This window comes from Heliangelus exortis, chromosome 2 (genome assembly GCF_036169615.1).
Source record: "Heliangelus exortis chromosome 2, bHelExo1.hap1, whole genome shotgun sequence".
Taxonomy (NCBI): domain Eukaryota; kingdom Metazoa; phylum Chordata; class Aves; order Apodiformes; family Trochilidae; genus Heliangelus; species Heliangelus exortis.
This window is the reverse complement of record NC_092423.1, coordinates 9,127,280-9,152,220: the sequence shown is the minus strand read 5'-3', so window position 1 is coordinate 9,152,220 and position 24,941 is coordinate 9,127,280. Positions and strand designations below refer to the sequence as shown.

The 24,941-nt window shown below is 38.3% G+C and overlaps 1 protein-coding gene across 9 annotated transcripts in view; it reads right to left on the bottom strand.

Moving 5' to 3' along the window:
- Positions 1-648: 648 nt before the first annotated feature.
- RBM33 (RNA binding motif protein 33) overlaps positions 649-24,941 on the bottom strand; it is an 88,558-nt gene continuing 64,265 nt past the window's right edge. For 2 of the 9 annotated variants that reach the window (XM_071734731.1, XM_071734729.1), the window contains exons 16-19: positions 14,732-14,938; positions 13,139-13,327; positions 4,390-4,478; positions 649-4,193 (exon numbers count right to left, since the gene is read on the bottom strand). In XM_071734731.1, the coding sequence (XP_071590832.1) occupies positions 4,145-4,193; positions 4,390-4,478; positions 13,139-13,327; positions 14,732-14,938 (534 nt within the window). In that variant the 3' untranslated portion in view covers positions 649-4,144. Of the gene's footprint in view, positions 4,194-4,389; positions 4,479-13,138; positions 13,328-14,731; positions 14,942-22,858; positions 23,386-24,941 lie in introns of those variants that run through there. The other 7 variants (XM_071734734.1, XM_071734730.1, XM_071734733.1 and 4 more) reach the window with 4 other exon arrangements.

The following is a 24,941-nucleotide window of genomic DNA, read 5'->3' as shown; positions in this document are numbered from 1 at the left end:
TGCAGTGGAAACCTAACACCAGAGAACTAAAATGCCCAGTCTGCTTAGCATTTAAATGGCTAGAATGGCTTTTTCACAGAAAATTGGAGATTTGTATAGAATATTCAGATTCAAACTGGGGAACAAACCAGGCATCTGATGATACTTTACACGAAGGCTGCAACTATTTACTTTTCTTTCCCAACGTCTCTTGGAGATGGATGTGGGCAAGAGCAATACCCTTGTCTTAATTTATTCTTTACCACTATTTAGAATCATTTGCATGGCAGCTCCCCCAGCTATGAAGATGCTACAGACCTGTCCTCCTCCTGCCTAGCAGTGATTGGACTGAGCTTTTCAAACACTTCACATTGTCCCATCTTACAGTATTACATGTGCCACACCAGTTGCTAACATTGTGATGAACCAATGTGTTACATGACCAACCCAAATCATGTGTAAAATCAAAAATATCCCAAACTTTTGAAAACAATATTACACAACAGACCTAATTTGTACTTGCACAGCACAATGGAACAAACCTAGAACCCCCATGCCTTGGTCTGACAGTGCACTGTAATTCCCCTCAAAAGTTAAAGGACAGAGATTTAAATATATTTTTTTTTTAGTAAAAAAAAGTGAAACATTCTACTAAAATACCACAGATCATACGGTCAATCCAATCGTTTAGTCAAGGCAAAATAAGATTAATGCTACAAGATGAAAACAAAATAATTTGTTAAAAAAAAAAGTTGGCTCCATATAATGACTTACTGGAGTTGCCCATTAAAATCATTATAAAATTATGCTAATAAAAACTGTGAACAAATAATACACAGATCAGGATATATGTATTGACTTACTAGCATCTTTATAAAAATTTGAAGATATACACAAAAACACATCAACATTTATGGAACCGTATCCATTCAACTTAGATAAGACAACACAAAAAACTAACAAATAGGTAAGATGTGGTTGACTGTAAGTACTTAGAGTAACATTTTAATTTTAAAAGGTCAATATTTACATACTACTTTAAATGCCTTTTTTTTTTTTTTTTTTCCATTTTGCATGGTATTTTGAATGCATGATAAAGAAAGAACAAGATAATGGTTGCAACAGATCTTCCAAGAGAGTTAACTTAAGATGTTCAGATTGAACCATGTGCTGAAAGAGAACACGGCAAGAACGCGTCCGTCTGGCTTTACCTCTGCTTCCTTCAGGGTTTTTTGGGAGGAGACAACAAATAGATCTAAATGAGCTGTATCATCCAAACTGATCATTGCCAAGAGATCCACTTTAAGTCAGGATTTGAGAACAAACGTTTAAACAAATGACTCACCTAACTGCTACATTTGCTACAGAGTTTTTTTAGGATATTAGAGAGAGATGGTGTCAACTCAGGTGTGAGTATGAATGTATGTATGTGTATAATAAAATGCATATAGACATACATACATATAGTGAGTTTACTTACAGTAAGATACCCAAGTACTGCAATAAGCACCTAAAATCATCACCAGCAATCCACCCATACTGTCTATACACAAGGAATAATCTACTGCAACTGCCTTTAAAGAGGCTGCATCTAGTCATTAAACAGGCATTGATTACGTTGCCTCCTACATTTAAATAGATCTGAGGCAATTTCATGTCTTCATTCCAAAGCCACACAATTGTATATAAAAATAAAATAAAATTAAAAACTCAACTGAATAAAAATTTTTAAAACTGAATTTGGCTGAACCTCAGCCTCTTTGGGATGGATTCAAAACCCAAAGCTGAAGCGCTGCTACAAAGTTCTTTGACTTTTGAATCAAACCCATATTCTTAGGCTCCAAGAAACCCTCTAACCCCAATAATGTTTGCTGCTGACAGGACAGCTGATCAACTGCAGATGTTCCTACTACTGAACACAGCTGCTGGCCTGTCTGGCATTTGCATCTAACCCACATTTCCAGACACACACTATTATCACTCCACTCTGAGATGTCTTCCCAACCTCCTTGTTAGAGAGAAGCTGCTCCCTAACAGTGGGATAAATAACTGTTTAATGACTCATTTTAAATATAAGCATTTATTTCTTTAAAATAAAAATCACACAACCTAAGGGGGAAGTGTAGGGGACCTAGTGCTCACGGTGTGAGGAGGGAAACAGCACGTGGCAGATCACTTCCCCTGAGTCTTCAGGGTTGGCTCCCAATGTGCACTTCCTACCTGTGGCTCATTCTGGGCACCCTGAAGCACTAATTACACTTTATGAACAGTAATTGTGCTGGATGCTATTAAGTATTACACATAAATGGAGCACTATAGAGGTGGGCGTGAAACTCAGTTTTAAGGCAAAAATTCTCATGAAGTTACTGTGTCTGGTCACTAAGCTGTAAATGGGTTTAGAATATTCTTTAAATGTTTTTCCCAGTGAAATATTTCCAAAGTACTACACTATTGTATACTATTCCAGTGAACAAAGAGCAGTTTTACCTAGAAGACTTTTGGCAGTATTTACTGTTCATTCATTATTTTCAGTAACTTCTACTTAATTGAAAATCTAGACCAAAACTGTTAGAAAGGCAATTAGGTCTTTGTGACTTTTTTACCATTAAATCTTAAAAAAAAATCCCAACAACAACAACAACAACAACAAAAAGAAAAAAAAAAACCAAACAAAAACCCAAAAATGCCAAAAAGGGAGGAAAAAAAAAAAAGAAAAAGAAAAAAACCCCTATGCTACCTTAAAATTAGTTCTTTAGTTCATCTTTCCATGCTTGGCATACCTATTTTGGATCCCATTTGCAGCTGTTTCATTACATACCAACAGTGCTGTTCTGTGGCCACTCAGGTAACAAACCTGTGAGGTTTTTGTAAGTCTCCTCATTTAAATAGTGAGTGGAATACTTAAGAGTAGTCCTAAAATGAGGGATGAAGCAAAAGCTCAGTCTAAAATCTAGGGAAATGTTCATAAAAACTGGAATCCAATATAAAGATGGCATTTTAATAAGTTTATTCAGAAGTAACTGAAAAAAATTGTTCTTTTGGCACCACCATCTAGATGGTTCCAATCAATACTAGGGATTTTACTTTCGATAAAATATAAGCTCTGTTATGTTTGCACATTATTTTTGGGAACTGCCATGTTCACCAGCAGATTCACAATGCTCTTAAGAATCCTGCATGTTTTGGGAACAACGCATCAAACCAAGTCCTTTCAGTTACGGGTTTCTTATGGTTCATCATTAATCACAAAATAAATCTCAAAGGAAAAAAATGATTAAAAAAAGCGTAAGGCAATGATGAAACATTTAGCCCAAAAGAACTTAGGAATTTCCCACTCTATCCCGCTATGTCATATTTTTTTAATTGAGCCACTAAATATTTCTTTTTCCTTGTACCTGGCAACGTCATTTAAATCAACCTAGTTACAACTTGACATTCATTACCCCACGAAGATACTGGAGGGCAAAGATCCTTGTTTTTAAAAACCAAGGGAAAATACAGCAATGTTACTCCTACACAGGGTTTTATGGAATAGGTGGAGTTGGAAGGAGAAGATGGAAGTCTGTGTTGGAACAGAAAAACGCAAAGACGGACTCAACATATTTACAAAAAATCAAAACTACAATTTTCCAGCGTCACCTCCAAAGTTTCTCAGCATACTGCTCCTCAGTGAAGAAGACCACATTTAAGTCTATGCAAGAGTATCTTCTGCACATACAGATATACAAAGCAACTAATGGGTTTTGTTTAGAAAAGTGAGTTTTCATTCAAACACCTTGCACTGAAGATAAGAGCAACCATTATCAAATATTCTTTGCTATGAAGAAAGTTTTCAAATCTTTCGATGTCAATGTTCTCTCCCAAGTCACTGCAGTCACACAGTAGGATCCTGAAGAACAGTGTCTACATGCATTGAAAGCATTTTGAAAGAATACTCTGTAGTTCCATCTGGTTACAACAGAAAGTGAACAAACCCAACAGAAATTCCACCTCCGCAGATCCTCTCAAGTTCAGCTCTTCTGGGGGACCTCTTGCTGCTTTCTGTAGTTCAACAGAGCAACTAAAGACTAAGCTGAAAGGTTTTGTAACCCGATGGTTTTGTCACTGTGCCTTGTGTAGCTCCAGAGCAGGCTTCTGTCAGTGTCAGGGTTTCTCTCAGCAGACATCACTCAACTATCAGTGCCACGTTTATGTGGGACAGATCTATCATGTGCCTGTTAAAAGTTAAAAGAAATTTAAACCTGGTACTCAAACTGATTCTAGGGGTTGAGAGCAGACAAGGAGGTTCTATGAAGGTCACTAATAGACAGATGCTTGACTGGATTAAGAGAAACATTGAGGAGAGGAGACTGATTTTATCTTTTGAAAGGAGGGACTGAACAGAGGCGGCAGCAGTGCTTAATTATTTACCTGTGGAATTTCTGTTGAAATGCTAAAGCATGTGCTGGCTCCTTAAATTTTGCTATGGCTTTCCGTTGTTGAGGAAGCATCTGTAAACTCTGCAGAGACAAAAGGACAAATCATATTCACTCTAAGTTCCATTTAAAAAAAAAAAAAACCAACAAAAACAATTCATTTTGCATCAAATGCGTGGAAATTTTGCCGTATTTCTTTTCTCAAACTTAGTTCTTTTCTCTTATCAGTGTCCAGTGGAAAGAGAATTCTGAGACCACAGTCAGGGTCCCAGCTGAAGGTGTTTGAGCATTAAGCAGCTCTACCCACTGAAAAAGCCCAAACCATCACTCATTAACCAAAGGAAACAGCTCTCAATCCAATCCATACAGATGAACCAAATCCTGCAGTCAAATACCCACCAACTGAATGAGAAACATTCAAGTGGGCAGAGCTCAACTTCACATACAAACTCCTCTCCTGGACCTGGAGTCAATTACCTTATGTATACTCATGGATCAGGGCTTGCCATGGGTTACACAGGACAGAAAGAAATAAAAAAAAAATGGTAGATTTTGATCTGTAGGCTACATATCCTCATACTGTTTCAACAAAAAAAAGTGGCTATGATTCCAACACTTTTAAACTCCACCTGCATGAATTCTGCATCATCAAACAAACTATTAGAAAAGTACCACATATCTTTAGACAACCAAATAGTCCTTGGGAAACCACATAGAATCCCACTAGGTGATACATTTTAAGGGTGATATACTCAGTGAAAGATTCTTTTTAATTCAACGAATGTGTTCTCTGTTCATTCAGTCTCACGCAGCATTTTATTTAAGATGTCAAATGCCTGGATGAAATTTGCTATTAATATTGTCTTATATATTTTTTGAGCAGGTGAGACTCAGGTTGATAAGATGCTGATTTAACAAGAGCCATGAGACCTGATAGTCATATTTCTTTGTATCTCAGCCTGACAGTTCATATCAATGCTCTTTCTGTAACTTATCTACCTGTGATTTTGAAGTAATTAATTTTGGCAGAAGCTACCTTGCACCCTTTTGTAATTATCAAGAAGTTTCCCTCTCACTAGGAAAATCACAGAAGTTTAACACTGCCACCACCCCTGTAGGATAAGTGAAAGGATTCAGCAAACCTGAGAAGCATCAGCAGATTAATGTGCACTGTATAATTTTTGGAAAGCTGCTACAATGGAGAGGTTTAGCTAAGTCACTGCAACTTCTTATTTTCTGAGCTGGTATGAATGAGATTTAGCTTTAAAAGAGAAAACACTTGGAAGATGAATTTTGGTTTCTTAATCAGAAAGCTCTTGACAAGGTTAAGCACATTTTACCAACGAGAACACAGTCACTGCATGAAGCACCAAGTGAAAGACCTTGGACAAAGCTCAGTTCTGGTGGTTATCAACTGAAGTGGGTGAAGGAGGTGCTGAAATTCACATTGATTGATGTCAACTTGACTGATGTTGCTTTACTATCATTTATAGAACTATCTAATACACATTCTCTTGACACCACTTTCCTGGCTTAGAAAAGAACTAAGGACTAAGTCAGCCCTATCACTGCAGACTAAGTTTTGAAGACTAAGAATTAATCACGGCCATTAAGTAAGATTGAGAAACAAGTTGTGAGAGTTGGAAAAAAAATCATCCGAAGAGAAATAAAAAAAAGAAAAACAGCTGTTCCTTTGAAAGAACTCACAGTTACTATGAGAAAAACCTGTCTGAAGCACTGAAAGGACAAATAGTTCGGAGAAGAGCTGTGTAAGAGGAGATAGAAAAGAATGCAGGGATGCATCCCTTCAACTGTACTCTGCAGGTCCTGTAGTCACCTGCTTCTCTCTCCTCTCCTGAACCATCTCCAGCCCTCCTGCTGACACCTGATCCTCACATCAGCCCTCACTCAGTTACCACAGGAGATTCTCTCAGTGCTTTGTGCTCCAGCCCCCTGTTGTGATCAATTGTAGAGCAGCTGCATTTATTGACTTTTTCTACAATAATTGGGCTATTATTGCATTAATATTCTTGAGATGTACAAAAGCAAAATTTGATTTTGCAGTTTGTACACCCATAGTGATAAATTATTAAGAAACTTCTCAGTAATTAGCATATAAAAAGCTGAGTAAAGGAAGACATTCTGGTACAGTGCAGACTTATTAGCTAAATGAGGCAATGTATCTAAATCTTACTACAACTTACTTATACTTTTATATGAATTAATAATGTTAACTGACTGACTACTTTGGGTATTATGTCACAGCCTGTTCTTATATTGTATTTATGACTTATTTTCCAAAGGGGAAAAAAAAAAAAAAGCAATCAAAGCACTAAATATATTTTAATATTCAACTGCTTTGGCAAAAAGACATCAATTCTTGGGTAAGTCTATTGAAAAGCATCTTTACCAGATTTAATTCCACTTGTCAATGCAGACAACTGCAGAAATAAAAAGCCAACCCATCTGATCCTTCCATTTCACACCTCAAGGGTAAGGATGTAACTTCTAGCTCAGGGTCTTCTTAACTACTGCTGCAATGCTTGTCTATGCTTTAAAAAGGGAGAGAACTTCAAGGACAGTAAAAAAAAAAGGATAAACTAACACCACACAGACAATACTTCTCTGGTTGGAAACTAACTGAACAAAATTTAATTCAAATGGTTTTAAAACAAATTCTCAGCTTCCACTGTGCTCAAACTACATTTGTAAAAAGGATGCAGAATTCATATTTGTTTAGGTATATATACCCAGTTTAGGCTAAAAAAAGTTCTGTTTTCATTTTATCAAGAAATAAGTAAGACAATTACTAAGCTAAGTTACTTTGATGACATGAACACCATAGCTTGAAACACTGCAGTCTGAAACACCATAAATCTTTGCTGACAAATGTTTTTAATATCTCAACATTAATCATGATCTACATTATGCTTTCTAACAAATCCTCATCTATAATAACTTGCAAATAGGAAAGTGAACATTGCTGACAAAGATATCTTGAAAAATTATGTTCTGATTTTGTAACAATACCTACTTGTGTTACTTTTTCAACACTGTCATCAGTACTATATGAAGACCTATCCAATGCTCTTAGCTTCTTTTGGATACTGCCTTAGGTCTAAAGCCAACACACTGAATTAGTTTTACAGAAATGTCATGATCTGCAGTACTTACTCTATCTGGACATACTGAAAGAATGTGTACAGAGGAAATGGCTTTAATACAGAATGAATAACATAGTTATGCATTTAGCTGCATATAGCTCAAGCCTTAGAGTATAAACTAGAAGTCATCCAGACTTTGTCAGAACGATTCAAACAGTTTATTACCAACAGTATGCAAGACATCTGTGTTTTGGCACTCAGGTATCAGCCATAGCAATAGCTGTTAAGGACTTGAACCTGGAACAGGTCACTGGCAAAGTCCCCCATAGCAATCCTTGGGGTACTTTTGGCAGTGTGGTGTTGCAGGAGGGATAGCACATCTCACAAGAACTGATGTTTTTACAGAGATTTGCTGTAGGTCTGTTTGGCTTTGTTGGTCCAAATGATGGACAAAGCCTTTTCTGAGCATTTTGTAAATCTTGCCTATATTAAACATTTCCTAACCAACATCATCTCCACTGTGTGATCCAACCTGTTCTGCAACAAGCCAAAAAACAGCACAACATACACTTTCAAAAAAGAAAGATCAAATTCAACTTGGTTTTCACCCAATCAATAAATCCTGACACATTTTTATTATCCTCACAGTTTCCTGACAACTGGAGCACCTTTCCCAGGAGCAATACTTCCTAGCCATTACCAACAGGCATAGAGGCTGGGGCAGAATGTATTTATTTTATCCTCAGCTGCTGCAGCAGATCTCTTCCACCTTCTGCTCCTTCCACCTTCCTGCTTTTTTGCCACCTCTGACTTGCTAACTATCTGCCTTTAAAAGTGCACACCTTTTCATCTCCCTATGCAAGAGGAGGTGAGAAGAACAGATCTTCTCCTATCCTTGAGATGAACATCTCAAGCTCACAGACTGCTCTACAGCAGGGCTGAACTTGCCACGCTCATTACAGAGCTGCTCTTCTCTTCCCCCCGACTCCAAGGATGGAGCAGGACTGTCCACGTCTTCTTCCACAGTCAATGGAGCTGGCAAACCCTCTTGGCTGAAGATGTTTTTACAGGTCACCATGCCAGCCTTGAGTGCTCTGTCATGTGAGAACCACCCTGCTGATGCTGCAGAAGCACTCACGTTTTGGGCACGCTCATCCACGCACAATTATCATCTCCACAGATAAGCTTTTAAACTAAAAATACATTCATTGATTTTGAACTCAGTACCAGTGCAGGTGGCTGTCTTTACCCTAACTGAGCACTAGGTAGCACCAACACTCTATGAAGTGAAGAGAACCAAATCAACAAGGCAATTGTTTCTCTCCCCTCTGAGACCAGAAAAGAAATGACTGTGCCGTCAGAGTCACATTTGTAAAACTACTCCAAATACAGCTACAGTTGCAGCACCTCTGAGATAAAACAGTAGAGTTTCAGGGGATTTTAGTTTTCCTTTGTTGTTGTCTTTAACATCAGAGCTTATGATCTTAAATCTTCACAAAGCAATACTGAGATTGTGCATTGATGTTTTATGTTTGCAATCATCCGAGGCAAGAAAACATGATTAAAGATGAGGATGATGATGACAAAACATCTCTGCGTATCATTCAGTACTCAAATTGTCTGGAGATCTAGCAAAAGATCCCCTCTGTCACCATCCTAAAAAAAAAAATAAATAAATCTTAAGGTGGCAATAACTAGCTGAACACAAGCCTCTTTAGACAGTATGAACATTAAACCTGGATTCAAAAGCACAAAAAAAAAATGCTCTGGGTTTTCCATGACCTTTGCAGTTTATTAGTAATCTCCTTTGGCAATTGGTTCTGGATGGATGTGTACTGAATGTCACTGCTCTTGGGTGGTCCTCAGGAGGCTCTATTTTGGTGGTGTGCTCAGAAATCTTCTGTACTTTCCAACACTTTGGAATGCATAATTTTATTTATAGAATACAATTATTTTAGACTCAGCACTCAGATTTTACTGCAGGTATATTATTTGTATCTGAAAGATTATCCCCTCCATAAAGAGTCTGACAGCAAACTGTATGCTGAAAGGAAGCACTTTTCCTGATAATTTATTCATATTTGATTTGTAAAATGCAGCTATGACTAAGGAGAGGTTCCTGAAGCCTCAAGGATTTTCTTCTATTCAGTATCTTGAGAATCTTAATAGTATTTTTTCTCCTATGTTAATAACAAAGCAGTTTCAATGAAGCAATGATGGGAATTAGAAGTGTCTTCAGTGATTAGGCAATAGATGGTATTTCAAAGCTCAAATACCAGAAAAGATAATTTTCTCCATTTCTAAGGAATGCAAGGGAAAAAATGGTTAATTTTCAGCTTCATCTTTTATGCATGCCCAGCTATTCCAAACCCCTGCCTCCCAGAACCATCACCTCAATGCAGGCTGATGGCAAAATTAGGAACATTAAACATCATAAATTGAAGAAGTTTTCAACTTCTGTTCCCATGGTTTGTGCAAGGTACTTCTATCTCAATAATGATGCTGACACGAAAAAGCTAAAAATAAAATAAAGCTCTCCTGCAACCAGAAAAAACAAAGTAATCTCTTCCTTCCCATCTACTCCTTTGGTAAACTTTAGACTTTTTCCATAAACATGTTACAACTTTTTGTTATGCTGGCAAATATCCTCTTCTTGAGAAAACACATGCAGGACAAGCACACTGCAACAAAACCAGGAGTCAAAATATGTATTTGAAAATAGGTGCTGTTGTCAGTTGTTCTACAGATGTACCAGCACAGAAGGGGCAGATTAAGCAGAGGTCCAGCTCACAATCTATTCTTGTTGTTGAAGAGTAAAAAGATCACTGGGACATATCTCCCCCTCTTCTTCAGCATCCAAGCCTTAGTGCAGCCATTCACATGCTCATGCCTTGGCTGCAGCAAAATTTGATACACAAGAGGTAATACTCAGATTTAGCAGCTGCATCTGCACATCACTGAGGGAGGATGCTTGTTTACTATTAGAGGTTTATGTCCTTTATCTTCAACCACAGGCTTGGGTTTTGGATAATAGGCATGTGTCATTTCAAGACACCACCTAGCCAGGAAGGTAACTTCCTCAAGTTCTGATTTGGATTTGAAAAGTCTTTTACAATTGAGAAAAATAAGTATGAGTCTGACACGCATCCTCTGCCCTCCTGTGTTAAGTAAAATTCAAGAAACTGATGTTTCAGAGTTCAACTCGTTAAATAAAGTTTTGTTGAATACAGTCAACAGCTAAGGATATACCACATCTTAAAAATGGAGTCAACTATAACTGACTCACCTTCCCCCTCTTCTTAGTGTCTTTTGAATGCTATCAGAACCAACTAAAAACCTAGGCACCTTGTCCAAGTTCCAAAAAGCAGCTACAGCTTCTCACTTTGCTATTTGGTCACAAGAGCCACCTCCCTGAATACCTCCTATATCAGTTCATCGAGCTGCAACACTTCATCTTAAAAGATCAGAGCTCTGCACAACATGAGATCTCTTTGCTCTGGTCATGGCCATAACCTGTCTTTGTCCTCATACATGAAACCCCCATAACTCAGCTCGCAAGGAATCCCTCCATCTGCTACTTGGCTCTCTTCAGTGTCTCACTTGCTCCTCGTGAGCTCCTCGTTTCAAGTCACATACATGAAATGCATTTTTCAAGGAAGAATAAGTAAAAAACCAAACAAAATATCCCTTCTCTATCACAGCCCGCTGACCATTTCCAGTTGCAGGGGAACTTGTACAGCACTGAGCACAAACACCAGTAAAAACATTATTTATAGCCACAAGAAAATCCACTTTTGCACTCCAGGATTTTGACCTCTTTCAAAATCTAGCACCATCTGTACAGATGTAATTACTGTGAACAGGAATAACTTAGATTTTCAAACATTCTGTTTTCACAGTTCTTGCCTTATAAGTGCTTAAAATTGCTCCTGCCTCTTCCTCATTTGGTGTGTTAACACTTTTGTGGTACATCATGGTACCACAAAATTAAAAAAAGCTAAATATTGCACATGGTGATTCCAGCCTCCCACGATTCCTACACAAGGATCACTTCTCCCCTATCTCACTATCCACACTTGTGAAACATCATTCAGCCTCTTACAAGGCAGGACATTTAGAGCCTTCTACAAGCCAGACCTGATATTTAAGTCATAATTAGCAGAAAAGCCTTCTGCAGCGTTAGCTAAATTCAAGCATCCTTTCAAATAGTACTTTCAGATCTCTGATAAGGTGACATAGATGATGATGTAGAAACTGTAACTTCCAAAGGTTCAGCTGATGTGGCTGTAAGTTCTGTAGGGCACAGGGATGTATCAAGTCACGCTGGAAAATTTGCTCTCAATTTCTTCCTGTCAGCACACCCTTCTAAATTGTCCTGTGATATTGAACTGAGACACCAGTTGGGAGTGTACTATGAAAAAGCAAGGACTGAATAAATTTTTTAGCACATTCTCAATAACTTTTCTCAATTGTGGTTATTTCCTAGCAGGATTTCTATTAATCTCCTTCTAATATTCTCAAGCAAGACTTAGCAACTAAACCCTAAATAAACGTGCTTTGGAACCATATGAATAATTCCCTACAGTATTACAGAACACAAAGGGGAAGTACTTTGTGAGTGTATTTTTGCTTTCACAAACAAATTAAATCTCTCTGAACTGACAATGTAAATAATTCAGCATTATTCCATTTACCAAACTGGGAAGAAGTGAGGCAGAGTGTACATCTTTAGGAGAGCAGTGTGTTTTGGATATGATCTCACTCATAAAGAAGTCTCACAGTTACAATTCATGCATTATATTCATCATTCAAAAAACACTGATCCTCCCAAAAGAAGCACCTGGAAAGGTGCAAAAGTGGCAAAACTGGAAAAAAAAATAAGGAAAAATTTCTCCAACTCTGTATGTTTTGTTATTAATTGACTGATATTTTGAAATGTACTACAGTAAGTCAGACAGGGTCTCCTAAGCCCTTCAGTGCCTTAAAAATCTCCTGTTTTCCTAAAGTCAGTTTAACTGATACATCAGTTCCAGGAGGCAGTTTAAATACAGAACCTTCATAGTGTGTGCTAACCTTGCTCATGGGCCCCTCCTGAAGGGAACTTTCTGAAAAAAACCTGAATTATAAAGAAAACTTCTTAAAGGAGACTGTTTTCATCTGAAAAAGTAGATGGTGTGACACAGTACTGTATCTTCACTTGGTCATGAAGTGCTCCTACCCCAGGATGGCAATGACAGAACAGATCAGTGTCAAAAAAGAGGGTAGTTGCAAGTGAAAAATAAAACCAAGGAGAGCCACCAAAACTGTATTTGCTTTGATAAGATCATTTGGCTTAAACAACCACACAGAATAGACAGGCTCATATTGTCTAAGAAAATAACACAGATATTATAAGAACTGCAAAATGAAGGAGACTCTTTTGCAGCAGGAATATGATGGTTAGCAAAATCCTACTGTATCTCCCGTGCTGCAGAATCATCACGTGCTTGTCTCTGCTACCAGGTGTAGCATGTGTGAGTGGGGGTGCCTTCAAACATAAATTACCAATAAACACACATTGTATTTAGTGTCAGAGAATTAATTGAGCTTTCCAGAATGAAAGCCTTTTGGCACAAAAATGATAAACCGAGGTTGACCTACCTGGATGGGTCCCACTGACATCAGCAGGTTTTTCAGTTGGACATCAGTAGTTGATGAAGAAAGCCCTTCAACTGACACAACACAGGGCTGAGGTTTGCACTCCACCACTCGCAGGTTCTGTTTATTTGGCATCAAGCGTCCTCGGCCCATCTGGCCTGCTACTCCTCTGCCTCTCCCGTGCATAATGACCTGCCAACAACAAAATAACAGTATTTTGATTTACTTACCTAGTGCTTCTGCTCACTGCATTTGACAGATGATACAAAAGTTGGCGATTTACTTAAAGACTTGATTAAAGTACAGGTCGATTAAAAACAGGTTGGTGCTGTTTGCTGATTTGAAAAGCAATTTATTAACATATCCATCCAGCCCTTATACAAACATCTTTTAGAAGGATACCAAGTTATACTGGGGGTTTTAAATATATGTTATCTCATACTGAGGCTAAAAGCCTCATTGTTAGCACATATCAACTAAGCAATGGAGGGTCTTAGACCAAAATATATATCCTAGTTTTCAAAATTAGTCACAGTTCAGCTCCAGTATTTCAAACATTGCCAAAAAACCCCATCAATGACCCCTTTCCCTTTCCTCTTCTCAACCCATGGGTAAATTTAATGTCCCCACAAGGTCAGCAAACTGCTTCAAGCATCTCCAGTCTTTACTGCTACCAACTCTTGAGCTGTTAACATGATGGTACTCCCTTGTAGCAAATAACTTTAAATATTTTTTTCAAAGTTCCTTTCACCTAAATCCTGCAGGATCCTCTGAAGCAGAAAATGTGTGGATTTAATTATTGTAAATTAAAGGTCAAGCAGCTGGGGGAGAGGAAAAATAACAACGAAACAGGGTAACAAACATTAAGCAGTTAACATTTAACATTGAGTTAACACCCTATAAGGTTTCTGTATTCCTCCTTGAAAAGCCTATGGAGGGTAGCAACTTATCACATCCTTCTGCATCAGTAAGGAAAGTTTATCCTTACATGAAGCAGGAAAACTGTGGCCAACAGTTCCAAAGCAAGATATAACTTAACAGAATACCAGCTATTTTCAGGGAGTGTGTTGGTTTGCAAATGCAGAGAAGGCACATGCCACTGCTGCCCAAATCACCTCCCTGCCTCCTTCCAGCACTTGATCAGTGCCAAAGCCAGTTTTGAGACCACCAACTATTTTTAGTGATACCAACTTCAAGGATGAACCAAAGTGCATCCTGAGACAGTTGCTGTATGCTCCTACGTATGCAAGAAACAGTTGGAATAAATGCTCAAGCACAACTTCAGCACAACTCTTGGCTTTAAAGCCAGAAAGCACATTGGATACTATCTCCTACAGTAGCTATCTTGGGACCCATGCATTTCCCCAGGGAGTTACTGTGCTGGCCAGAAAGTCAGCAGATGAAACAACCTGCAGGCATCTCCAGTCTGTGCTGCCTACAAATAGGCCTCTCCAGATTAAAAGCTTTATATGCAATTATGCATCTCCTGGGTCATGCAGCCCTGTGCTAGCAATTGACAAACAGAATGCTAATTATTAATAGAGCAACACAGCTAGACAGTGAAACTTCTAGCAGCAATATGCATCTAAAAATCACCTTTTTAGGCTGATGGATTCCCTGGATGTTTTTGACTCCTTGAGGAGCTGCTGAATGGATCTGTGCCTGCTGCTGCTGTTGGTGCTGCTGCTGTTGCATTCCCTTTGTCAATGTGACCTTCCGCACTGGCTGCTGTTTCGGCTCCGGGGGTTGCTGAGGCCGCTGGGGCTGGCCCTCGGGGTGAAAATAGCCAGCATCCTCTCCCCCCTGCTGAAATCAACAACACAACAGGCAGCTCAGTGTCCAGGCACTGCAAACCCTTGCCCTGAGCAGCCTCCTGCCACATCCAGCTCACTCGGTGCACAGGAGAGGCCGTGGCAGGCGTGTGCAAGGGCTGAGCCTGGAAATTGTGCTTCAGCCTCAAATAAACCCACGGTACCCGAAGAACTGCTTAGTTTGTTCAGACTTTAGTACCATTACAGTGTTCGATGTCTTTTCATATACAAAGAAGCAAAGCATTTTCACTTTCCTAATCATTCTGCCTTCCAGGGTTATGTGTGAACTATGGCCTGCCTGTTTTATGATTTTTTTTTTTTTTTTTTGAGAGAGAGAGAGAGAGAGAGACATACACATTGGAGAAGGAGGAGTAATGAACTGTGAAGACTGAAGAACAAGGCAAATACTCTACTTATCTTTAAAACTCTCACCTCTCTTCAGTTAACAACTGCTGTGTATTTAAACACACACTTCTTCTGCCAACTTCTACACCAGTAGCCTTTTAAGCAGCCTCCTTCCTCAAACACTGTCTGTACTTGGAATATTTCCCCCAGGGTTTTGGTTCTTTGTTGTTCTTGTGACATCTTGTTACTGTTTTTAAAAGTTCTTTTTACAGATATTTATAACCACAAACACAATGAAAAGTCACTTAAGTCCCTCTCTCATCCTATGCAGCACTTTCCACTACATCTCTCAGTCCAATCATAATCTGAAAGCACTAAGGGAAATTATTTCCTCCCACTGTCTCTATGCAAACAGCCCAGCTTTTCCTACACAGAGGCCATTCTTGAGTTTGTGCTCTGCTATCCATACCAGCTCAGTCCCTGAAAAATATCCCATAGAGCAAGAAGACAGAAGAGCCCAATAAATGATCAGGTACTTTTACATTTATGAACTGCACTGTATTTTTATATCTATACCTTAACTGGACTCTAACTTCAGAATTCAAATACCAGTGACCATTATATCTGCACATAGGGCTTTCATCAAAGACCCTTGCCCAGCTCAGATAACCCTGCAAAAGCTCTTCAACAGAAGGCATAACTGAAAAAAGAATTTGAAAGCATCTTTAATTGCATAGGGTTTTTCATGTTCCTTAAATATCCACAAGTTAAAATTCTTTGCATCTGTAACATGGAACTTCAATTGCTGCTCAAAAGCATAAAAGCAACAGCTCATCTTATGAAAATTCCAAACATTTACCCTCAACAAAACCTGACCAAGAAACCAGAATTACATCCTCCTCATTTCAGTATTAGTTCCAGTATCAGCATCTCCCCAAGCCCTCTGTGCTTATCAGATAATTTCTTTTATTCAGTGCTACAGTACCTGAAGATCACAGAATCATGAAATGGTTTAGGTTGGAAGGGACCTAAGGAATAAAAACATTCTAGGAGGAATTTAAACTGAAGTATTGGGAGTTAGAATCTAATCTCTGCCAACTGCCTTCTGTGGAAAAACAACTACACACATTTGTGATGATTTCTTTCTGAACAAAAAAGAGATCCCAGGACATAGGAAGAGTATCAGAGAGTGGAGCCCTAAGGTATGAGACACATCAAGCATGCTCATTACTGAAACTTCAAAGCAAACAATAAGTTCCTATAAAATGCCAGGATGGTCAACAACCACCCAATATTTAACTACCAGGACAAATTATCACAAAACCATCACAAATCTATCACACATAAAACTATATAAACTAAGCAGTCAACTATATCAAAGGCACACTGACAGAAAAATTGATGGGGTTTGTTCTCTGATGGGGTCTCAAATGTAACCTTTGGGTTTCACTGCTGGCATGATGCTCCTGCAAAACCATGGGAAGGCAGTAACATCTCCAACTTTTTAATACATTTCAGAAATAAGAAAACCTATACAAAACAACACAGTCCATAGGGTAAGAAAAGGGGAAGGAGCAAGGTCTGCCTATTCTTGCAACAAGGAAAAAGGGCAACTGAATCAAGGTCTTTGTACAACTGCTCTGAACTGCTCTTGAGATGAACTGAACAGGGGAAGCAGAGATGAGCCTGCAGCACCACTTCTGAAGACAGTGAGGAACCAAACTGGTGCTCAAGCACCAACAAGCTCCTGTAAGTCAGCAATACATTGTCTCCCATTACAGGGTGCCCTGGCTTCAACTCAAGACAAAATCTGGTGGGTTTTGTAAGAAAATTAAAACCAAGGGTGACTCCTAGGTGACTATGTGCCTGGCAAGCGAAACAGCAAAGCCTCAGATAACCATTTTCACTCTAACTCCCTTTTCACTGGTTAAAGACATGACAGTGCAAGGACAAGCACTGTTCAAGCCAACATAAACAACCTGTGTAGTAGAATTTAGTAGCAAACCAGACTTACCAATACCATCCCTTAAACTTCTGCTATGCAAGGCAATTAGTGCCTTCTTCAGGCAAACCAGTGAAGAACTAAGTCAAACAAAACATCCCCAAAGAGCTTTTAAAATCTGGACTTAAAGCTAGAAAACCTCAGAACATTACTTACTGCCACATGTTCACAAGAGCATTAACATTTTAGAGGAAAAGGCACTGGACTGCAAAGTTATTGCCCCCTGATTTTCACCCATAAGGTACACAATAACCTGGCAGCAAAACACAGAGCAAAACCACAGGCAAGTAGGTGAGTGAACTGAAGAGGCACTGCAGAAGCTACCCAAAATAACATCTACATCACAGAAGCATATCTTCTACTTAAAATGTCTCAGCTCTAGCTCATTTGAAATCAATTTTTGCTTTTCCTAAAGACAACTTCTTGTGCTGCTGTTTTTTTCATGAGTTTACATCCTCCCCCCCCCCCAAAAATTTAAACACGTAGTAACACAAGGATGTATTAAAATTTTAAGTCTTCTCTTGTCAAAATCCATTATATGACTTTTCCTGTAGCATTTTGGGATGCACAGGGCAACAGTAATTCTTTAAGCAATGCATCATCAAGGCCTGCCTAACACAATTTGTAGCAAAAAGTGCTGAAACCAGGTAGGATACTTCTCACTCCACTACAGAGACCTGTGATTGATTGACTGATACAAGCTCTGATTTTATATTACAAATTTCCTCAAAGTCCTCAGCAGAAAAGTAAATTTCCATTATTTGTCTGCAAACCAATAGAATGTTTTTTCTGTTATTGTCTATTACTTAATTTCTGCAGTACAAATCACTGTGACCTTCAAGCTCTGAATTTTTAACTTTTATAAAAGGTCTATCTTCCTAGCACATAGCCAGGAAAGAGTTTTGTGGAATGAAATTTAACCATTATTCTGTTAATTCTGGATAAATGAAAATACCTTTTTTTTTTTTTTTTTTAAGTGGCAGGAGTTCTGTTTGGGGAAAGTGCAAAAAACCATCTTTCAAATTCAAAGTACTGCGCATGCTAACAGTACCAATACAAGTTAATTTCAAATGCTGTGTATTACTAAACCAAACACAAAAGACTGAGGCAAAAGGATTTGATCTACACAGTGAAAGGTTTTCACACTTCTACTGAGAAAAAGTCTCAACAGTTTGGTCCAAAACTGGGCTAACAAAAAAAAGGAATTATATGATTCCATGGCCATGAATTTTAGAACTGATTCACTGATACTTTTTGAGGCTGCTTTTCAATAGTGGGACTCTCTCACTATACATAGATATATATATATATATATATATATCTATGTATAGTGAGGAAGCATAAATACCATTCTGTCCAATATCAGATCACAAATTCTAAAAGCAGTATTTTATGTGGGCATGCTTGAATTTAGCAAGCTAAAGCTCTCTACTCTGTCATAATCACGACAGTTTTACAATGAAGATGAAGTTTATTGCCACCAACATTAGCAGTACAAATTTATTTATAACAAATACTTTAAAATGTACTGATAAAAATGCCTATTGATACTGTCAGAGCTGCTTGCAATTTGACAGATCAAATCTTACTTTCATTCTTAAACCCCATGAAGGAATGGTATCACCAACTTGCATTCTGTAGTGAGCAAATTGATTAATCCCCCTCTATAGAAATCTCAACTCTTGATTACACCTATCAGACGTTAAGCAGCATTATTCTAGAGTGACAACACTTGACAAATTCCCAAACCATTTTTCTCAGCCTTTGTGGCCCTGCTAGCTTGTATTAACCCTGATGAAAAATTAATTTCCCTTATCTTCTGCTAAACCCCAAAATCCAAATCCGCCAAACTGGCAACTCTTTCTGTAAAGGTATTATGAAAACCTCGAAAAGATTAATTGCATGTCTTCAGGTGACATTAAATTAATTTCTGTACTCGTGACAGACATTTGATACTCCGTACTGAGAGGACAGATAACATTGTCAGGATACACAGAAGGACAGTGGTGCAGTGTCCCAGGGCAGCCTCTTATGAATTCTCCTTTCGATAAGGCCATACTTCACTGTCATTGGCACTGTTAGTGATCTTGCAGCCCACAGACCTCACTGCACAGGTTTCTATTAACCACGACAATGCTGTGTCTATCCATGTAATCTTTATCAAGCTAATTCAAAATCACCCAATACTAAAGGGATGCACATGCTGGATAAAGCACTTAAAGGAAATAAACTCTGGCTGATTTGTGAAAAAAATAGCACCGAGAAGCAAAACGTTTTAATCTTTTCTTAGAAGAACTGGAAGTCAAATTCTCTGTAGCACGATGAAGGCTTAAATCTTGCAGGGAAATCTCAATCCAAAAATGTCTTGTAATTGATTTCTTTTAAAGGAAGGAGAAACCCCTCATCTATTACCAGCTTAAGTCAATATTTCTGGAAACGAATACCTCTACAGTACCACAATAGTTAAGAGGTGAAAAAAATAATCTTTTACATCACCAAATTAATACTCAAGATCAAGAGAAATTAGTATTCACTAGCTATATAGGTTTTCATACGTAAACTGGTACTGCAACTATAGTAAAAAAGACAGACACCTACACTGACAACTGTGATCCCCAGTACCAGAACATGTACCCAAAAAAAAACATTAAAGCAAAAACCATATAGAGCAAGAAAGGCTATAATCTAATACACATATGTATTTTCTCACTACAACTATCAGAAATGTATGTTAAAGGCAAACTCCTAACAATCCAATATTTCTCTTCAACTGGTTCTTCAAATGCTTTACCACTTTGGTATGGCCAGTTGGCAGACTGGGGACTGGGAAGAGGAATCATTTGCCAGGAACACTACAACCCAGTGACATGACCATGTGCTGTTTCTGAACAGCTGAAAATCTGCTTGCAATCTGTCAAATCCCAATGAGAAACACCTGGAGACCTTTTTCTAGAGACCTTCTAAGACCTTTAAAAGTATATTAAAAAACACAGCAGCAGTACTTTAAAAAAAATACTGTTCTCCAGCCAGGCCAGAATACACTATCAACAGACAACTTCTTATTAACAACTGGCTCAAGCCATACTAATGGCCTGGTTTTGACTCAGGAGTACACACAGAAATAAGCCACATCAGACTACAGAAGTGGTAGAACAACCAATACATTTGCTGCTCACGTCAGAAAAAGACACTGCTGGTGCTGGGCAGTGAATTACAGGTTCATTTTTCCCAGCCTCAGACTTCTGCGTGAGGAAAACTTACCTCAAACAAAAGCATCCAGACTAAGCAATAAATAAATAAAAAGCAGCAGCAGTTCCCTGCCTCTGATAAAAAGGCACTGCTAAGCTGCTTCAGTGAGCCATGATGTGATGCCTATCTTCTCTTCTGGGCCTAATGGTGTATGAAAAGTCAGAAGAGCAAGAGAAAGATGTCTTGTAAAAAAAGTAGCTGATTCCATTTAATCCCGTGTACTAACAGAATTCTTACCTTATGTATCTCAACTGCCTGACAGGGGAACTAAGGCATGAAGACTGGCCAGAGATGTTAAGTATCCTAGCCATACCTATGCTACACTGAACTTTCACCAGGAATGACAGAAGCACAGTTGCTCAGATGTCAAATCACAATTGTATGTTTTTCTAATACAATCATCCACCAGTTTTCTATGAAAAAAAAAAAACAAACAAAATTCTATGTCACAGCTACAGCAAAATCAAGGTCCTGGATTGAATATATTAATACTCTCAGAAGTACCTTCATTTTTATGTTGTAGTATACAAAATACCTATTGTAGAGTCAGTAAACATGTTTTGGAGCAAAGTTTCCTAGCTCTCTCTTCAGTTGCTAGACTCAGGGATAATTTTTCTATATAGGATTCTAGTGAAAACTGGACACACAGAGAAATCATGAGAAAAAACTCCTGCTGGAAAACATCACTGATTCAACACCTCTGATGACCCAAGGCTCCTCAAGGACCATTTCTCTGCAGGACACCCGCTATGGCACAGAAGGCCAGTACTGCATAACAAAACCCAGTACAACAGAATTTTCCCATCTTGTGTCAATTCTATTTTTTTCTAGATCATGTTCTGTGAAGCTTAAAACTAATGGCAAGTCACATCCTTTTGGTGTGTTGCCTTAAGCTTCTTGTACAGTCTTAATGAACAACTTGCCGTAGCCCCCTCTCCAACCACTTACAGTCTCAAGATTCTCCTGATTCAAAGCCACATACCTGGACTAGAAGTTAATTCCAAGTGGTTGAACCTGAAATACCATTTAACAAAGACAGGCAACTTCTTGAAACATTAATTTTAAATTGGACAAATCTGCATGTTTGTCCCCCAAGTTAAAGAGACTGCATTCCATTAGATTTAATTTCAAAACCAGCTCTCTTTGTAATGTACTTCAGCTGTGCTACAGCTGCCTTTTAGTGATTTCCTATCAGGAAACTGGGCAACTAGATATTCTATAATGCCAACCCTGTATCAATATGGATTTTGCACTGTAACACCATGGCAGAAAAACTCTCCTCTGAGACGTAACAAGAGCAACAAGCAAACACCTTGCTTTCAGGGTGTTCAGGAGGAAGCAGCACTCTTCTTCAACATACAATTTAAAAGCCTCCTGAGGAAAAGGAGAAACCCGTTTTGCAGTCTACAACAGGAAATACTTTACTGCACTTTAGTTCCCTGATACCCACAGCAAAGCTAAATTCAATTTAGGTAGATATCCCCTCCCCCCCTTTTTGAGGATTTTATTAAAAGTCCATAAATAGTCCTACCTACATATGTCTGGTTTGGTTGGCAGTCTCTCTAGCTCCTAAGCCTCCACTCACACCCTTGTATTTAATTTTCCCAGCAACCAAATATGCCCCAAACAGTACAGCACAGCCTGCTGCACACTCCCAAGCCATGAAATAGTTTGTTTCTGTAGGGACCATCCTCACTGAAGGTCTAGTTAGGAAGGGTCTATCACCCATTTTCAAATGTTTCATGAAAATACTAAGCCTTTTCCACAACTGGAATACCACAGAGCTCCCTGACTTCCTTTTCTACGTTTGGTGGTTTTTTTTTGGTTGTCGTTGTTGGTCAGTTTGGGGTATTTTTGGTTTTCTTTATTAGGTAGAATTAAGAAATTAACGTCCATTTGTTAAATATTTCCAGAGTGAGAGAAATGTTGCAGGTTGTGGCAGGCAGAGTCCTTTCTTAACAGGATTTCTGTTAGCACTGCTTCAAAGGTCTTGCCCATTTTGACACTGTCTAAATGAGAAACATGGAATCTAGGCATTCAGACATCACAGTTTCTGCAGCTCCTGCAGCCCACTGCTAATAGCAGACAGACATTATCCACACCTTCTTCAAATGGAAGGGTATAAATAAACTACAATGCCATTCTCCTGCTTTATAGAAAGTAATAGTATGGTCCAAAGTGAGAGTTCCTGTGCTGTTCCTCACAGCTGGTTATACTGCAGAGCTGGGTGAAGGGCTCCCTTCAAGAACTTGTCATGCAAATGCCAAAAATCTGTTGGACATTCCTGACATGTTTAGATGAAAGGCACTATAGAGCTTTCATGTAAAATATTTTAATTACACTTGAACATACACATGCAAGCAGAAACGAGTACAAACATTATGCAAGGTTGGTTGATAAGGTTACATTATCAAACAATTATTATCTCAGTATCTTTTTTCCATATTTAGAACTCCACATTCATCTCTTACACTTCTCAGTTATTCTAAATACGAATAAAGTTGTCTATGTTCCATTCCAATTCTCTTTTTACAATCCCAGGACATTTTTTTATGATAGGCTTTTCAAACAAAAGAACTTGCCAAATCTTTCTTCAAGCTTTTCAGATGAAGGATCATCTCAGGTTTTCAGGAATTAGGATCACCAGTAAGCTACTGCTTCTAGTCCAACAGGAAACACTGAGATTTTAATGTATTTTTATATAGGAATTTATGAACAAAACTCATTTTGCAGCTTTCCACAGAAACAAAGATTGGTGTATTCTTGGTGCAGCATAAGAACCAGCATTTTCAGGCGTTTGGGACAGACACACATCTCTTTGAGCATTGCAGGCCATTTTCTGGCTAGAGAGAAATCACCCAACAACAATATAAGATGACTGAATGATACAAAGATTTAAAAGATACTACGATTCCCCACAGAACCTCCAACTAAATGAAAAATCATGTTCAGCACACATTTCCTGTGACTGTAAGATAGTTAAGGTTGTAGCTGGTACAAACCTGTTCTTCAAGGTTAAAGACATATATAGTGACTTAATGAACTCAGTAGCACTTGTTATTGGAACTATTCACCAACAGACTGATCACAGAGAGCCTAAAGACCTCCACAAGGGTGACAGCCAAGGTGTTAGAAAACAACTCATATCAATAGGAAGGGAAGGATGAAGGTGTTCAGAAACAGTAAAGAAATCTACAGAGACAGAGACAGGATGTCAATAGAAATATATAAATACTCTCCTGTATCTCCTGAAGCATAATACAACTAGTAATAGATTCAAAACTGCAGCAAGAAAATGTGGTTTGCTCACTAACAAAATTCAAAATGTACAGGTTAGACACTGGAATAGATGGCCAAAAAAATCTCTGATAATGGGACCTCAGGAAAAGGTCAGTCAAATCTGTCAGGAATTCATTCCCCAATGAAGACAGAATTATTTCTATGGTCCTTTAGCCCTTGTTTTCTATAACTGTCAAATCACATTCTTTATTATCTTTGCCCTAATTATTTATTAGGGCGTTTCTTCCCAAGAAACAGCATTCTACAGTCTCACTGTATTTATTCTTATGTGTTTCTCTGGATTGTCTTCAGGCTCTTCACCAAGCCAGGCAAATATGAGATGTTTTCTTAGTAAAATATACTAGTATAAATACTCAGGAAATATGCTTAATTCCTCTATCTGGAAAGGATGCCCTTGAAGACATGCCACACAAACCACAAAGATGACCAGATCCATCAAAAGACCTTTGTGTTTCCATGAAAAGACAAAAAACTCAAACAAACAAAAAAACCCAAACCAAACAAACAAAAAAACAAAACAAAAAACCCACACCACCCAAACCTCAAAATTAATTTCCTAAACACTGAGCACTGCCTCTGTTTCCAGGAAGGTAACATTTAAGAAGTAAAATTTAACTTTACTATTCACTGTACTGCCATTCTTGCATAAATTACAGGAGTATTATAAAAGGGATGGGCAAAGTGGGACTGGGGAGGAAGGGAATTTGTTTTAAGCATTAGACAATATCTAGTGATGGTACTTAAGATATGTCACATACTTAATAATATTCTACTTCCCTTTTCTTTAAGAAGCCATAAATTAAGGCATTTTATGCATCAGATGAAGTGGACAAATTAAAATATGTCTTGGAATTTAATTAGCAATTCTTACAATGTCATAAAAATACTTTAAAAGCAAAACCCTTGCAAGACAAAAAATTGTGGAAACAGATGAAAAGCCATTTTACCTTAAGTAAAAGGGGATATTTCTACCTAGAGGTCAGAGATCCTCAGTAGTGCTGCAGTGTCCAGCAATACCAATAAACTTGCAGTGTCCAGCAATACCAGTTAGAACTTCAGACTGGGAAAGACACTGCCCTCAAGATTAAAATTATATTCT